Below are 19,210 nucleotides of genomic sequence, written 5' to 3'. Positions count from 1 at the left end.
ATCCGATATAAAATAAAGACGGACTTTTAAAATAAATAAAAATGATATGATAATATTCCATGAAAATGTTTGAATTATATTACATTACTTAAAGGTGAATACGCCATTTTGATAGTACTGAAGGAAAGCTACCAAGCCTGTATAATATTTTACTCCTAAACTATTTGGCCTTTTACCTGTAAAAGTTTGACACATGGCTCGGGCTGTTGATTATTGATTTCATCTGTATAACACATCCTGGTTTGGACTACTTGTCAAAACTATCTAACCCTTATCAGGAACTACCACAACCTGACCGGGTATTACCGAGAGAACATGCGTATTTACATCTGCCTTATTTGCTTTGTGTTTTTGTGGTCCCTCCCTCCGGGGAATGGGGTGGAACCGTTCTCACTGCCACCCTTACCAGAGCAGCCGACATTTAAGGCATCTGGGATAACGTATGATGATGCTGGGATGGGGCCTTTGTTCGACTTTGCCAGAAGTTTTGTGGATACAAGTCTGTCAGCCGGATTCCCGACACAGCTGATTAAGGGTAATACATCGTGTGTAGAACTAATAACTTTAATCCAGTCTCTCTCAGTGTCGCTCTATATAAATATATATGTATTATATGTACCTTTTGACATATTTTACCGATATCTCTCATTTAGTTCTGCAAAAACTACTCGTACGGTTATATATTTTCCTATATTTTTAATGGCTGGCATTAAAATGAAATCAATCTTTTATTTATAACGTGTACACTAACTTAAAATTGTTTCCTCTCTTATTCAAATAGAAATTTACTGGTAAAATTATAGACGATAGTAAAATGAAATTTGAAACATGTCAAGATATAATTTATTTTGCGATTGACCTGATAAACAAAATCGCTCTCCAGTGATCGTGTTTTGATTCTGATGCGGATGACAGTTTGTCTTCACAAAAATTTCATTGTTTATCAATTTCTCACTTATATGAGTATCGTATTTAAGCCAAACCTTTTTCTTTAATCAACGTGATACACGTATTTTAGTTTACCAAGGATACCGTCGCAGCCAGGTTTCTTTCATCAATGATTTAGAGGAAGTAAATCTTTCACATCAAGAAGAGTTGTTTTTCTGTTCTCTTGTAATTTTCTTTGCTTATGATAACCGCATGAACTCGGTACTGGCTATTTAATGTCAGGCAGCTGTGTTGAATGGACACCTAATCTGAGAGTAGATTATTGGGATCAAATCTATTTTATCGCTTTGTCATTTATCACGAGCGATATATAATAACACTTACATGGTTATTGAAATTATCTACTCCGGGAAAATCCCCGCTGTATATTAAAATCAGAACTTTATTTATTCTTACTTATTTTTGACCGTTTGATATTTTTAATTATTTGGATGAATACATGTACATATGCATGTATGTAAGGTGTAACGCTTCCAAATTATGATGAAGTAATGCATTAAATCAATGTAAACTCGTCAGCATTCAGAATCGTAACTCATGTGTCGGCGGTGGTAAACTACAACTTTCGTCTAAAGCTCCACAATCTGACAGCTGGATTTCAAAATTAGGCTGTAAAACTTGGTAAATTATCTTTATAATGTTTACTCAACATAAGCTGTGTAAAGACGGTCAATATATATATATAATACAGAGTTACATCATCTTTTTTATATTCGTCATGATCCGATGTCCAAACAAAAAGAGGATAGAATAGCATAAGCTCATTCTCTTAAATTTTTACGCCAATCTAGAATAATTGACCAATGTCCATCACTGATTATAGCGGAGTTTGGATACTTTTATCATTTAAGCGCGAGATTAGAAAGTTTGGTTTCTTTCCTTTCCATAAGTGACACTGTTTTATCTTTCGGCATCACCATCATTACATTTCGTCGGTAAAGATTTTCAAATAAAATTAAATCATAAACTGCAAATCTTTAAATTTAGTCGCTATGATATTTACATTTATGTTTGATTATAAAGTTAATAATCTGTTAATGTATTAATATTGCATTACTTGAAATGTTTTAAAGAAGATGTCGAAAATAGTCATCTATTCAGTACACGCCGATCAGTATAAATGCCATCTCGAGGCCTTTTCTTCCTTGCCATTTCGTGTGGGATTGTTACCAACTATATTACATATGTAATTTACTTTCATTTCATTCGACGAATAATTTTCAAAGACCACCAACCCCCGTACAAAAAGCAACAACAACAACAATAAAATAAATAAAAAAACTTGCAAAACTAATTGATTATCATTAGAGGGGTACACCTGCCTCATACTGTCTTATTTTCATTCTTTTGATTTTATCTTCAGACATGGTGAATGGGAACCTTGTATTTGATATGGATATGATCAAGCAGGTAAGTGACGTCATAAACTAAGTAAAGTATGTTTCAGTGAAAAGGTAACAGACATACAAAGACAATCATTCATGCACTGAAAATCAAAGAAAAGTAAAACATTTGGAGTGAATATTTAACTATACATGTATATGCTTTTTCATCAGAGTTTGGAAGAGTAATTTAAAATTATCAACTAGATTATGTATCGTTTCTACAATGGTTTTTGAGAAATATAAATGGGTTAGAAATAAAACTTCCTACTAAAGGGGCTGGGTTACTGTGGGAACCAAAAGTCTTTGTTATCAGAGCCATATGTTATACAATACCTGATGCTATTTATAGAACTTTGAAGCCTTTAGAAACATGGTTTGTCAATTTAATTGGCTTCTACATGGACTTGTAATGTTTGTTAGAAATGTTGATATTTCCTTTTAGTTTCATTGTTTGCACCTTTATTCAGACAGCTTGATTATAAGTCCATAGTTTAATCATGAAAGAAACCGTGCGCATTTAGGATATAGTATATTATGGTATTGCAGATGTCTGGTTTTGGTGATCATGAATACGTTGATCCTATATTTCGACTAATAAAAGATGCTTAACTAAAAAATAAATGTGAATGAAAAATACGTTAGATAGTTTACTGACAATACTAAATAACCATAACAAACAAGATAAGAAATATATTAAAATGTTGATTCTCAGAGTGTTTCCCGTCGTCGCCATGACAATCGCACAGTACGTCACTCAGAATGAGGTGCAGTGGACCTACACCATGTACATGAATATTGTTCCCATGTTTTATATAGGGAACCTATATAAGTTTGTTGCATTAATCGATACAAGTAGCAGACGTTATCATTATTTTTTTTATGAATTTTTAGTTTCCGTTTCGAAAAAGTAGTGGTTTAATAAACGTTGAGAACTTGGTTTGATTAGTTAAGTGAAAAACTTGTCTGCTTTGTTACACGTTCTGCTTGACGAGAATACGTTTTACATGTATAACGACAGAGTTGTATTGTATTTATCATAGTCTGTTCGATAACACGATATACTACCTAGTAGTAAACAACAATAATATACCCGTACTTGATGATGGAGGGTCCTCGTAAATAACCAACATAAAAGGACTCTAAGTACGAGTAAATACGGTTATATAGTGTACATGTATGTATAGGCCGATTATAAATCTGAAGGCAAGGCTCTCCTGTCTTAAACTCTAATGCGAAAATCTTAACTATTCAAATGTATATACATGTAAAAATACTAATGTAGTGCAGCATGTAAAACAATTGAAACAACTGTTAAATAATACAAAATATATCTAAGTACTGATTAAGAAAAGCTTCAAAACTGTTAGTGAAATAATTAAATTGAATTACAACAGAGGTTACAAATATGAAAATAAGTTTAATAATATCATTTTTTGTTGACTGCTAGTTTGTTAAAACGTTGGCCGTGAAGACGATATATTTGGTTACATAGAATATATTTTTGAGTTTGCATATAACAGCATTATGCATTTAAGTATTTCAAATTTTGTTGGCTGATTTATCTTTTAACCTTACTGTCACATTTATGAAAGGACTCTTTTCTTATAAAAATTATTACTCTGATGTATCAACCAATCAAATGCGATAACTAATAACACAATTTTCTAAGAAAATGGAAATGTTTAATGGTTACTTACAAGCAAGATCAAATTATTCTATGATATTAAACGGCTTGCATGATTGTCAAAATTTGGAATTTTTGTTTCAAATCATTTACGTTCAAATTGCATTGTCCAACTCGTCGTCAAACAACTGAAAATAGAATAGCCAACAATTATAATAATTCGGTTGTCCTATTTCATAGTAAACACAGTATTGCCTTATACATACATTTTATTACATGATAATGACCACATCACTCCACCTATTTTAAACCTTGGGTAATTTGTGTCTGATAAGATTGTTCCTTCACACCAGGATACCGCCGTAGTAATCAAACGCCATACTTTTAGCTAGTGAGCTATGTGAGGTGTTGCTATGTACTGGGTATGGTTTACTGCTAATAAGAAATGAGGGTTATATTTTTTTGTTTCACTATTTAATGTTTTATTTCGATCAAATTATTGAATCAGTTCATAATATTTAGTTAAATGTTATTTTCAGATATCTAGTATTTTAAATTTATGTGGTCCATAGTGTAATATATATATAGTTACACTGATAAGTTATAGACAAAATAAAGTTTTGCCCTGCAGTATAACCGACTAATGTATTCGTTAGTTTATTCGATCTCTGTCACCATTTGAGTATCCAGGAGGACTGGCGAGCGATAGATGATAACACTGTGTTTTATCTCTTAGTGTAGCACCTCTACCTAAGGTTGCGTCCACAAGTTCCTCACACCTTCAATTGACAAAAACGATTATAGTTTATCTAGGAACGTTAACAATGATGGAAATGTAACGTTTAAATGCTTTTATAAGCTAGAATATTATGTCTTTCGATGCATATAATAAATCCATTATGACTATGATATTTAAATAATGATATCACATGTAGCATTACCATTACAAGTTTAAAAATAATAATGTTAAAAAACATTAAAAATTGAGTGAACTTAGCAACATATCTTGATGAAAAAGTTTCCGTTTTAGATATCAATGAGTCAACCACATTTTGTTATGATATTACAATTAAAATATACTACAAATAGACTTGAACAACCGTAAATATATCATAGATATCACGATTTTAAATTAATCATTTTCAATTTGCTTGGTTACATTGAGTACAATTTCAAATCATTTTCAATTTGCTTGGTTACATTGAGTACAATTTTAAATTATTTTTAATTTGCTTGGTTGCATTCAGTACAATTTTAAATTATTTTCAATTTGATTGGTTATATTAAGAACAATTTTATTTTTTTTTCAATTTGATTGGTTACATTGAGCACAATTATAAATTATTTTCAATTTGATTGGTTACATTGAGCACTAATCTAAATCATTTTCAATTTGATTGGTTACATTGAGTACATGCATGGTTGCAATGTAAATCAAACTACACCACGTCCATAATCAATCATCCCCTATTTATACAGAAAAATAGTAGTTACTCTTATTAGAAATGAATACTGCATCATAGTACCGAATATATCAACGACTCTAATAGATCGTAAATAATTATGAACACGAACAAAACATCTCCAATTGTCACCACGTAATATAATCCTACTTTTCATATTCATTTTTAATTTAATTAATGACGCTAACGGACTTTGATTGTAAACAAGGGATGTTGTCACATACATTTAAATAATGTAATTCTACGCCATATTAGAGTTCTGAAATTGGTGATTGAAATCAAACTTTGTCTGAGTTTACTCATTGTCAATTACAAGCATATTTTGTATTCTACGAAGATGTAAAATTATTATTAAAATGAGGTAAATTGTAATGCTTGGTGGAACAAGCGAAACACGTAGTCCTTAAAGTGTTTAAGCTGTAGCTTACATCGAACAACTGCTTTTTTCTGGATTACATATAGTAAATCACTGCATACTTGCGTATTTTTCAATGCCTTTAAAATTACTTTATCAGTCAATTAAGAAAAGAACTGAGTCGCTACTTGTAACGTTGTTTCTGATTATCTGAGACAACGGCGCAATTATTTCATAGAAAAAAGAGTCCCAAAATTAATTTGTAATTTTGAAGAGATTATCTTTAGGAAATTGAATTATAAGTATAACTTTGAATAGATTTTTTATGTTATGGAGATATAACACTAAAATCTGAGTGTGATTTCATCATACACCGTCTCGCAGTTTATTTAGTGTACTCTCAGCTTTTTGTATTATCTCTCCATGACATAAAAATATATTCTTGTAAATCCTTGCACACACGATTTCGTGTTGTCGTTATTTCCAGCTATTCACGAGTACGGAACATCGGGATCAAATACTCCTACTGAAAATTGGGCATTTATATAACCTTTAACGCGAAATAACGCGAATTTACATAAAGTGGTTTACGTGACATACCTGTTCCAATACAATCAATAAAGGGTACCACATCATGTAAATCATTCTATTTACACAGCCCCATTGTAGGTATGATAACTGATATACCTTATCATGTTCCTGGTCCCTTCATACCAAAGAATAACCAAGGTAGCTTGGTCGTCACCTTGTTGGTCAAACCATATATAGGAAAAACAGACAGAAATTATTTCCGAGAACCTTGTTAGAGCCGAACCTTTTCTCGGAAACCTATCCGAGTGTGCTCCTATCACAGCGTCGTATTGTGATACCAAAAGGCTGCACAATCAAACCTAGGTATACTGTATATCGATTTTACAGTAACATGCTACCCGGGTAATATAGAAATGCTCACATCAACGTTTTCAGTATAACCTTATCAACCCGGTTCAAAGGGATCAATATTTGAGTTTTTAAATTGACGAACAAATACATGCTTTGTTCACTACTGAACGTGTAAAACATCTAAAATATTTTTTACAAAACTTTGAATGCTTACGTTAAAAAGGTAGATAACACCGTTAAAAATACCATTTGCATGTGCTTATGTGTATGTTTGACCCAATGATCATGAATCTGTCTTAGATATTGACATAACATTACTAATGTTTTGATTTAGCTGACCACATGCAATGGTAAAACAAATTATGCATTTTTAATGGCTAAAATTTAAATGTAATTTTTTTTGTGATCCGAAAACCTAGTTTCGTATCATTGTAAACACTGTCTGAAAAACATGTCACAATGGTTTAAATCCTTCTTTTGACTGCAAAATTAATACGATTTAATTTTTTTTCAGTTGTAATCGTATGGAAACTGAATGTTTCTTTTGTATTTAATGGTAATAGAAAAAAAAATAGTTAGAATTCCAGCAGGTATTTCATATTGCCTCTTTTAGCACTTATACAGTGGTCTGGTCGGAGTTGACCGCTTTCCGTTATGAAGAAGGCTCTAGGTCGCTGGCCGTCACATACCCTAGTATATAAAACGTAGTTTCTGCTCCAGCATCACGTTCAGCAGAAAGGGAGAGAGCTCGAGATGTCTGATTCGCACATTGTCAGTGTAATGGGTTGGTGTGCTTTTCCTTTTAGTGCTACAAAATAGGCACGAACGAACATCTATTGCATAGAAATACAACATTACCATACCGTGGTCTCCCAAAGTACACACGCACGTGTTCCACACACATCACAACGTCGTGTCATTTGTTGTTGTTATCATTTCTTACTCACTAACAGGATGTAATTTATTGACAGGTTCTCCTTGACTACATTGGGTACGCCATTGCGGTTGTCCTTGGTTTCCTGTTTGTTCTTTTCTTCCCTCTCATCGGGTGCTGTTTCTGCTGTTGCCGTAACTGTTGTAGAGCCTGTTGTGACCGGCCCAAGACTGCCGACCCCAAAGCCTCCTGTAAACGAAAGGTGTACGGCACCATCTTCTTCGTCATCGTCACCTTTACAATGTAAATTATATGGCAATGGCTTTTGATGATATAATTTCTGAAATACACACACTGGTGTGATGATTGCAAATTCTTTCTTTTGATTACATTGACTTTGAATCCGTTTTGTATGCCTGATACGTATTGTTAGATTCCTTAGGAATAACTGAACAACTTACGCACATAACACGGGTTGAGCTGTATATGAACACTACCCAACTGGTTTTCAATCTCCAGCATTTAACGGTCGACAGAGATACCTTCATGCCGTTATTCAATTCTTTTGATCTATATATATATATATATATATATATAAACTAGCTACTGTTGTACAAAGCGGAAAAAGATATCACCTTCTGACTATCTTTTCAGTCAGGAGGTGATATCTTTTCCGCTACAACAGTAGCTAATCAACAACCAAGCTACCTTCTCATGAAATGTCAGTGATATTAACCCCTGGAGTATCGAATATGAAGTACTGCTGTATGTGACCAGGATTTTTGCTATGTACTCCTTGATTGTTACATATGGGAGATAACTTTGATATGAACTAAAAGTTAAAAAAAATTCAGAAATTTGTTTTTGAAGAGGGAAGAATGTTTTGACTGATATAATTATTAAGATTTAAAATATGTACCTTTTTATATGTTTTTAGGTCATCTGACCTGCAGGGTCAGGAAGACCTATAATCATCATGTTTCGTCCGTCGTCGTCCGCAGTGCGTAAACTTCACAGTTTGAACTTCTTCTCATGTTCTACCAGTACGGTTTGGCTTAAATTTGCCTGAAATGATCCTCACATGGTCCCGACCAAGTGTTGTTATTTTTCGGGTCGATCCGAAATCCAAGATAGCCGTCACAGCCGCCATTTTGAAAACACATTTTGAACTTCTTCTCAAGTTGTATATGTGGAATTTGGCTGAAACTTGCAATAAATGATCCTGACATGGTCCCGATAAAGTGTTGTTATTTTTGGGGTAGATCTGAAATTCAAGATGACCATCACAGCTGCCATCTTGAAAATACTTCTCAAGTTTTACCGGTGCGATTTGGCTGAAACGTGCCTGAAATGATCCTAATGTGACGTTGACAAAGTGTTCAGTTGTTACATCTCTGGTTGATCGCAAATCGAAGATGGTTACCATGACACCATATCTAATTAATTCCCGACTATTGCCAAGGTAGTCAAATGACCATTAAGGCCCTTGGACCTCTTGTTTCTATATGGTATATGCATGGTTATATATATATATATGATTTTCGAGAAAAAACATCAAAACAAAAACCAGGCAAAAGTGCTTATTTTCATGTTTGCAAAGCGAACTGCCTATCTGATGATATCTTTACCAGAGTCGGGAATGCTTGTGTGTATGTATCTAACGAGAGCATCTCTACAGCCTTAGACAAAGTCACAGGGACAGTCACACTCAACCTTGACGACTTTGACCTGTTCCTTAACTCTTCAGAAGATGTAAGTACCAGCAATATGTCCTTGTGTGTAAAGACCCAGTTTGATCTACTTTGGGTTTTACGTGCTCTCAGCATCAAAGACCATTGACCTTTCTCGTATGTACAAAAGTATCTGAAAAAAGTTCTATATATGCTAGTATGCGTATAAGAGTGTCTATTGTCAATTTTCATCATTTCACCTATCACGATTTTTCTGATCAGTGAACACCCTCCCTACCACACATGGAATACCGAAAACTGTTTGATATATTACTGTGTTCGTATTCTATACATCAAATGAAATACCGGTTAATTTCACAGTCCAAGCTAAGAAAGTACCTTCACGCATATTTAATGTCAGTGCAGTGATATATTTTGAATAATACTTGATATAGGCTTGTTATAATATGTCATGATATAGGCTTGCTATAATATGACATGATATAGGCTTGCTATGATATGTCATGATATAGGCTTGCTATAATATGACTTGATATAGGCTTGCTATTATATGACATGATATAGGCTTGCTATAATATGACATGGTATAGGCTTGCTATAATATGACATGATATAGGCTTGCTATAATATGACTTGATATAGGCTGGCTATAATATGACATGATATAGGCTTGCTATAATATGACTTGATATAGGCTTGCTATAATATGACATGATATAGGCTTGCTATAATATGACATGATATAGGCTTGCTATGATATGTCATGATATAGGCTTGCTATAATATGTCATGATATAGGCTTGCTATAATATGTCATGATATAGCTGCTATATATGCATGATATAGGCTTGCTATAATATGTCATGATATAGGCTTGCTATAATATGACATGATGTCAATATATAGGCTTGCTATGACTGATAAGTGTATGACTTGATAGTGCTATATATGCTTGCTTGCTATAATATACTATATAGGCTTGCTATAATGTCATGATATAGGCTTGCTATAATATGTCATGATATAGGCTTGCTATAATATGACATGATATAGGCTTGCTATGATATGTCATGATATAGGCTTGCTATAATATGACTTGATATAGGCTTGCTATAATATGACTTGATATAGGCTTGCTATAATATGACTTGATATAGGCTTGCTATAATATGACTTGATATAGGCTTGCTATGATATGTCATGATATAGGCTTGCTATGATATGTCATGATATAGGCTTGCTATGATATGTCATGATATAGGCTTGCTATAATATGACTTGATATAGACATGCTATAATATGACATGATATAGGCTTGTTATGTCAGTACAGCATTTCATATTGTATATTACAGCAAATTGAACAAATAAGAATCAACTTTGGCCTGACAACTACAGAAATTAACAAGCTATTGGACAGTACTCGTAAGTGAGAACAAAAATATAAACATTTTCATTTTTTGGCTAAAATTATTTAGATGTCAATAGGATCAGACATCTGTCATAGCCTATCGCGGTCTGTTCCTGATATTGATGGTACAAACCATCATTATAAACATGAAACATATACATGGTAAGGTTTATGAAGGTAAGGGGAGGTTACTCTCACATGAAGAATGATATCATCATTAATTTACTGTAACATTTAGTTTTTAATATGTTAACCGGATTTAGTCACATGATTTTAAATACTTGAAGTAATGTGCATTTCATGATATAAGTTCTATTCACTACTACAAATACAGGCTATTTTGTTTTGAATTCTTAGGAATAATAGTTTGCTTCAATTAAACAAGTTTCACATTTTTGATAAATATATATAATGTTTCGGTGAAATTGTAATAGCGAATATTGAGTAAACACATATTTTCATCGGTAGATTTTACGTAGCTCGTTTCAAAACAGTTCCAAACAATATGTGCTATGTATATTTATTTTGTGTTACAGAATTCAGCCAGACCTTGTCGGAGTACGCCGTGTCCAGTTTAACTGGAGGAGCTGTACAGCGTCTCCAGGACAGTAAGTACATGCTCCCATAAGTCTATCTCTTTATCACGTTCACTCGGAGATATTTAACTGTTAGAGACTATCTGATCTGTCATTGTTATTTATGATAACTTACCAGAATTCGAGCATGTTATCTTATTCCATTAATATGTAATTGAAAATTGAAAATGATGTACCTATGTATGCATTTAATAAAGTGTGTCTTTAGTACGCCCATATGAACTACTGGTGTAAGGCCCTTCTGCGACAATTCTGTTTTAAATAAATTACTGATTTTTTTCTGGAAAAAAAAGAGAAAGGCATAAAAGCAAATAATTAAATACTTGGTAAAAGCAACAAATAAAATAAAGTGTACATCTCTACATGTATGTGAATAAGCACACATCACTAACTATCATAGGTGCTGAATCTGCAAAACAAAATGTAGATGGTATACAGGCAGAACTCGGTAAGTCGAGTGCAGCTGTCAGTAGGCTTCAAACAGTACCTGGTGTGACTGGACTCGCAATACCAACGGTAAGCAAAGGTTTACTATTCGTGTTTCAATGCAATAAAAAACAACAAAAAGCGTTTGAAAACAAACAAGACAAGAACGTATCAATTCTACACGAAATAAGTATTGTTTTGTTATCCTCAAGGTAGTTTACATTACCATGACATTAAAGTAATCTCTATACACAACTTTCTGATATAAAATGAATCTGAATTGTGCATATACAAAATCTATAAGCTTGCATTGTCCCCTGATTGCTAGTAAGCTGACGATTCCCAAAGGTCATATTATTAATGTCTTTATAATTATTCTTGTAAGCTTTTACCACCAAACCAATAATAGTATTTGCTAGTATGTGCAATAACATTATCGTTAACATTATTGTGTAAGTTATGAAAGTTGATAATCTGTTAATTTTGTTATGTATTAATCACCAATAATAATGCCAGTATCATCATGTTACAGATGGCCCTACCCACAATTGACACATCTATACTGACAGACGTAAGTTTTCACAGTAAAAATTTTCATTTTGGTGCAGTTTATCAGATCCTTCTTTACTTATTATGTGAGGGCTGAATACACCGCTGTAAGATGTATACATCTGTTGTGTAAACTGTATTCATCTGCTGTGTTTATTGCTAAAATGATCGTTTGAAGTAGATAATAATCTCATACTAAATCAGGTAATAAAATAATGAAGACTCCGTAATAAGTTTCTTGTTGGTTAAACTTGATGATTCTTTTAAGCTTCTAGATTTGATGGGGCGAGGTGGTTACATTTCCTGCGGGTTGGAAGAGATAGGAAGGAATGCGATGGTTCCATCACCGACTATCATACTATATTATTGTATCCTAAGTAAAGGGGCTCTGTGTATTTTACCTCTATTTAAGGTTATTTTCAATTGATTAATTCGATTTGAAATGTGTTTTTGTTGCAGGTGACCAGCGATTTGAACAACGCTGTGACTCAAGCTACTCACAGCCTTGCAAGTAATATATAACATTGTAGACATATCAATTGTGATGTTATTCATTATATGAAGTTCACTTATATGATACGGACTATAACTATGTCCAATATGAATATTTTGATACACACTATAGTGAATCCTTGCTCTGGCACTCGCGGACTAGCGGCCATGATGTTTACATAAAAAGCTAACGTATCAGTGTATGATTTCCATAATGTTGCAGATTACCTGAATAGATAAGTTGACAAATAACATAACATTAACCACACATCGTAAGTGTGTTACTCAAATGAGTTCAAGATATAGTACTAAGTTTTGTAAGGAACTATAATAAAAACAACACTGATACTAAGTATGTAACCAATATGTATTGGTGCAATTTAAATATATCAGATCTTCAATTTCGGCAAACAATAGGCTCCAAGATCATGATACAATCTTACAGTTACGGTTGTGCCTAGTCAATAAAATACTTAACTTTCCGTAACGTCCATTTGATAACATGATATAAGAATCTGTTTATACTTGTATGTTTCTAGCCAAACTTGATGATGCGAAGGCAGAGGTTACACAAATGCAGAACCAAGTGGATAGTGTTGTTGATGGGATGAAGACTACAATTGAGGATGTGAGTATGAAATAGGACGCGTAAGGCCAATGGAAAAATGGCCAAAGCCAGCGGTGTACTCCCACTTACCCCCATCACCGAATATCGGCCGATCATTGTGACCAAAGAATGGCTATGATTCATGCCGGGAGTACATCCTAAGCCTAATCGAAATGGGTTATGACCAAAGCATAGAAAATTAAGAAAATAACTTCAGGTCTCTCCCTGTCCAACGAAGGTATCTCAGGCTTTGCCCTTTCACACATTCAAGGACGAGGCGTTGGATCACAATGGATTGGAAATTTTGACCATCCGGACTATCCAGCGTCCCAGGGCTCAGTTTTGTCATAATATTGGGTTTAAAGCGGTCATGACACGATGCCGAAACGAACAACACCGGTCTGTCTACGAATAATCCCGTCAACTACCCGGTGTTGATACGGATGCCTACGGGTTATCATGATACTAGTACGTTTTAGGCCCTTGTAGCTTCTGGGAACACACTGTGCAATCCGTTGGTACAAGTGTTATTCCGGAGTAAAAAAATCGTACTCGGATGAACCAGGACATAAATATAAACGAATCATAAAAGAAACAGTACGGGCAATTTTTGTCCATGTTGGTCCTGCGAAGAAATAAACATGTCTGATTTTTTCCAAATTAATATATAACAAAGAATATGATGAAAAAGAATCGACTCGTCAGAAAGTCCAATTTAGCGTAATACCAACGAAAATAAACTATTTGCATGTTTCTATATATTAAAACAATCACTTCGTCACCGGAGCAAAATATTGATCCTTCCATCACATCTTTTGTCCTCTGAATAATTCATTAAAATGATTGTACATTATTCATTGTATTTACACAGGCGAAGAAATCCGACTTGGATGGTATTAAAGATATGGTCACTGATACCGTGGACACCATCAAGCCGTATGACAAGTACAGGTAGTAGCTGTAATATGATAATAATGTAGAACACGTGTTTTCTACACGGCTAGACCATATATACTCATTTCACTGCACTATTGATATAATTATAATGAGTTTGGCACATGTCAACACGTCATGATGGTTGACCTAAAACTATATCCGGCCTGACAGTGGTTTGTACGAGCCAGCTGTTATTTGTTGTCTTGATGATCTATTGTTTAGTTGACTTTCCTCTTCTTGCCCTTTTCCTACGGTCTGCCAGCTCCTGGTTTTGGCTATATTTATATCCCCTGAATAGGATTGAAATTGTTTATTGTTTATTTCAATGTTTAGTCTATAAAGCTATAAATGTACATGACATTATTTGCAGCCACAGACATGTGTGGATATTGTAAATGCAGTTGAAGTAACATACCACACCAATATGCTTTCTTAGTCATTAAAACACTCTAAAAGTAGAATAATCCAAATGCGATATCGGAAAAGAAGATGAAATATATTTAATTAAGCACATTATAAATTATCAGATGTAACTAAAACTCAATTTCACAATTTTGATTTAAAATTAAAAAGAAAAAAATAACAGTGTCCCTTCCTATCAAAATATATTTTACATATGTTTCCTATAATAGTGGTTGCATTGTCCATAATTGTACTATATCGGATTTGTTTGGAGATGATTAAACAGGCTTTGCCTGTTGTCTAATCCATTTGCTTATTATTTGCAATAAAAATTTGTTGATGCATTATCGTTCTTAGACACTTTAATACATTATATCAATTAAGAAGGTTCAATTTGTCGGTTTATCTGTTTAGGTGGATAGCTGGAGTTGCGATTGGCGGAGTGATCTCATTAATTGTCGGACTACAGTTTTTCGGCCTGACGTTTGGAGTGATTGGTAGCTGTGGATCTTCCTCCGATGATTCCAAGGGTTGTATGTCCAACTCAGGCGGGAGGATGATCATCGCGTACGTATCAAGTCACGTGGCATAGTGAAATGCTTCAGAAATAAATTTAGGAAACACTGGAAAAAACTTTCAATAGAATTCGGACTTTCTAACATGGTGACTGTTCCCTCTTCTGGTTGTTTCGATTTTGATTCTCACCATAGATTGTTATTATGGTTGTTGATGTCATGTGATTGAGTTATAACAAAGTTACTTAGAAGACTTGACCTCATCGATGCGCCGATTCAAATTAACGAAAGTAAACGTAATTGTTGTCTTTCTGTCGAGTTAGAATAATGAATTAGTTTTTTCGCTTGATATTAAGTATGTATTTTTTTTTCTTTTTTTTTTACATTTTTCTGGAATTTCTTGATGTTGTTAACATTCGGTACCGGTTAATCAACACGTTATTGGTTTTTACGGAGGATACCATCACGTATGCGATAAAAGATTTACAACTCATTTTCAATTAAATTGAGTTATTTCTCCTCGTTTCACTCCGCCATTACTGATATTCAATTCAATTCATTTATTTGCATTTTTACATCCACAAACAAGGATCGATAGCAAATTGCAAAGATGATATTACATGTAGAACACAATAATAATAAAACAAGTACAACAAACCCGCTTTCCTCAGTTCAAACGACTTTTTAATAATGAGATGACAATAACTTTATAAATTTTCATAGTTTGAGAACATAGAATTAATTTTGTATTTAGATAAGAAAGTTTTTCTTTCAGTAGAATTTGTGTACACTTGAGGATGATGAAGTGAGCTTCATCCTCTACAATATTGCAAAATTTGCATAACCGGTGCTGGCGAGGTATATCAGATTGATACAACCCAAGTTAAATTTGCAGATGTAAACTCTTCTGTATAGATCCTTTTTTCTGTTATCGATATGTTATAACACACAGAAGATACAAATATCCTATAAAGTATTTCAAAACTTTTCAGATCAATCGTCTTCATTTTCTGGTTTTCCTGGCTGTTGATGTTATTGACAACGCTGTTGTTTGCTGTTGGAGCGTTGGCAGAAAAATTCATGTGTGAACCCCTCAAAGATCCGCAGCTCACAGATATCGAGTCGGTGAGATATACTGAGATATACCTTTGTACTATTAAAACATCTTTACGATGTCTATAACCAGCTGAGTTTCACAAATCAAATACAAGTATACCGCTTAACAATCTTACATTTGGCTACTATCAGGTGCTATGGTTCTGGATAGCCTGATCTTCCTCTAAAATTTGCTACGACCTTGAAGATGAATGACCGTAATAATTAATTGGACATAAAATAAGAAAGCAACCAAACACGTATTCCGAAATGAAATAATTAGCATAATGGATAATAAACCTCATTAGTTTCAAAAGATATGAATCGAGGTATGTACATATAAGTAGCCAGTATTAAAGATGCCTCACCGCTGACAGGGCATTAACGATTCTCGTCATTTAAACAATAATTAGTGTTTAATCGTGTAATCCGTCTTTGCATATTACAGAGTTAGCGCCCTTGCGGGAAGTTATCGATTGGTACGTCATTATTTTGTGAGTACAGTTCGTGTCGTTTTCTCCAAAACGTATGACGTTACGCTTCTTAATACGCGACGTCACAATCAATACAAACCAACAAGTACTGATAACTCTGTAAAATGTAAATTCGGAATATATATATATGTCAAATTAAAGATGCTCCACCGCTGACGAATGGTATTTTTTCAATATAAAAAATAGGAACAGGCGAATTAGTATTTTTCTTCAGTTACAAAAGTTACTTATTTTACACTACTTCCACCATTGGAAAGTTTGAACTTCTAAATTTACTACAAGTTAAAAATATAAAAAAAAACGATGAATTTCATCCCGAAAAAAATCCGTGGCACTGTATCCTATATGTAATGAAGTATTGATTGCGCATGCAAAAAAGATAAAATAAATTATTTATGTTTTTTTTTTTGCTATTTGTATGCAGAAGAGCATCTTTAAATAAACATATCAATATATATTGTGTTTTACGAAGTAGCATCAACCTGGAATTGACTTATTGACTTCTTAAGTTCAAATTTAACCCGAATATTTTTGTCAACATCTATACGTCTTTTGTGATAACGATGGATGATTTTGCCATTTTGGCAGAGTGCAAGACTTTTCTTCATTGTATTAGATCATTGAATTATGTAGGTACTGAACGACCTTGTGGATATCAAATCAATGCTGCAGTACCAACATGACCCGCCAAGTCTTGGGACAATTCTAAGGTAACATGTTCCATATCTATTCTCTTGAAATTAACGATGGGTATGTGTGTCCAGTTGATATGTATACTTATTTTACTCGTTTCTCGTCACAATATTTTACAAGCTAAATATTTGAATTCGCAAAGTAGCCCTATCATACATGTATTCTATGAACTACACAATGTTTCATTTTAATATTCCTAGAGTAAAAAATGATAGTAAGATTATTACATTCAAACCGTCAATTTAAACCTCGATTATCTAACAAATGAAACAGGTTAATGCATTCTTTACTTATAGATCATAAAAAGTACATAATAGTTATTGTAGAATAATTGTAATAATAATATCGTGTTTTAGGGTAGAAGTAGATATCCAAACTAGATGTTAATATCTTAGCTATTATTATTTTTCTGGATTTTTGACACTTCTCATTGGTCAGAAACACGTCACGTGATCACTGATAAAAAACTATATTGCACGATTTTTCCGGAAGTAGTTTATAGAAAAAGTATATTGCACGGTTTTTTTAGATAACGTTATCGTCTACATTACCAAACTGCTTCGTGTTCCTGGCGCTTTGAAACAAACGCTTTGATGACCTGAGTTTGAAGCGTAACCACAAAATGTGACATACGACGTTGATTGTTTCGGTTTCTATCAAAGATGACGATGACTTCCAGCTGATGACAACAGTTTAAACTTTTAAATTTTCAACAAAAACACGGTAGGAGGGTTGGAATAACATTCATTAAGCATCTGGAGCCATTGAATAGTGAATACGTTTGATGTTTATTTTTTTAATTCCTCCTAGGCTAGTTACAACATTAGGTGTAGGCTAATCCTACTGGATGTAGGATACAATTTTTTTTATTTACGGAATGGAGTACTAAGCATAAAGGAATTTATCTTATTTATGTCAATCTGATTCTGTTAATATATGTTTGAGGTCGCAGTGGATTATTTAAACGGAGAACAAACTATACATTTAATTCACTGTGTGATGTGGAGCTACAGGTATAATGGAGTACATGTAGGCCCTACATGTATGCAAATTACAAACACACATGCACCGGGTGTATGTAATAAAAGCGTGAAGTGAAGCAATTGATACTGTTTTCATATGTTGTTTTTGAATTAAACTTGTTACAAAATCATAAAATTGTAACTGTCATCACGAAGTTTCACACTTATTTTAAAATGTAAAAAATCCGGAAAAATAATAAAACAATTATAGCATTTTGATTTCGGTTAATACATGGTTATATCGATCATAGAAAAATATCGACCTCGGACTTCGTCCGTCCGAGGTCAATATTTTTCTTTGGTCGATATAACCATGTATCGACATCATCAAAATGCTATATTTGTAGATTATTTACACACACAAACCTTTTTACAAAACTCACATTTACACCTAGATATCGGCTTTCCTTTTTCTCAAATTTGATCCCCTTAAAATTGCAGTTCTTGCAAAGACAATAAGGCGATCTACACTGCTCTTCAGATGGACAAAATGGGCAACCTCGTCGACTTTCCCGCTCTTGAGCAGCAAATAAATTCGGCAAAAACCGTATGTATTACAAGAATAAATCTATAAACGAATCTTAAGTGATCATCTAAATAATGTCTAAACATTTTCTGCGGATTGGAAAGTATGTTTCTATAATTATGTTTGTTTGAAACCAGTAAATATGTCGATGGATAGTACGATTTGTACACTGTCACATTCATCAGGGCTGATGGACATGCAGGATAAATACACAACGGTGCAAAA

General features: G+C 33.5%; 1 protein-coding gene across 1 annotated transcript in view; it reads left to right on the top strand.

Moving 5' to 3' along the window:
* The first annotated feature begins 276 nt into the window (after positions 1–276).
* Positions 277–19,210, top strand: part of LOC138334675 (prominin-1-A-like) — a 59,330-nt gene continuing 40,396 nt past the window's right edge. The window contains exons 1-15 of the mRNA XM_069283335.1: positions 277–535; positions 2,312–2,358; positions 7,629–7,834; positions 9,163–9,283; positions 10,577–10,646; positions 11,169–11,240; positions 11,629–11,744; positions 12,187–12,225; positions 12,663–12,714; positions 13,235–13,323; positions 14,174–14,253; positions 15,055–15,207; positions 16,148–16,280; positions 17,378–17,454; positions 18,901–19,006. Of these exons, the coding sequence (XP_069139436.1) occupies positions 316–535; positions 2,312–2,358; positions 7,629–7,834; positions 9,163–9,283; positions 10,577–10,646; positions 11,169–11,240; positions 11,629–11,744; positions 12,187–12,225; positions 12,663–12,714; positions 13,235–13,323; positions 14,174–14,253; positions 15,055–15,207; positions 16,148–16,280; positions 17,378–17,454; positions 18,901–19,006 (1,581 nt within the window). The 5' untranslated portion in view covers positions 277–315. The remainder of the gene's footprint in view (positions 536–2,311; positions 2,359–7,628; positions 7,835–9,162; positions 9,284–10,576; positions 10,647–11,168; positions 11,241–11,628; positions 11,745–12,186; positions 12,226–12,662; positions 12,715–13,234; positions 13,324–14,173; positions 14,254–15,054; positions 15,208–16,147; positions 16,281–17,377; positions 17,455–18,900; positions 19,007–19,210) is intronic.

Source organism: Argopecten irradians, chromosome 11 (genome assembly GCF_041381155.1).
Source record: "Argopecten irradians isolate NY chromosome 11, Ai_NY, whole genome shotgun sequence".
NCBI classification, from domain to species: domain Eukaryota; kingdom Metazoa; phylum Mollusca; class Bivalvia; order Pectinida; family Pectinidae; genus Argopecten; species Argopecten irradians.
This window is presented reverse-complemented; position numbering and strand designations above follow the sequence as displayed.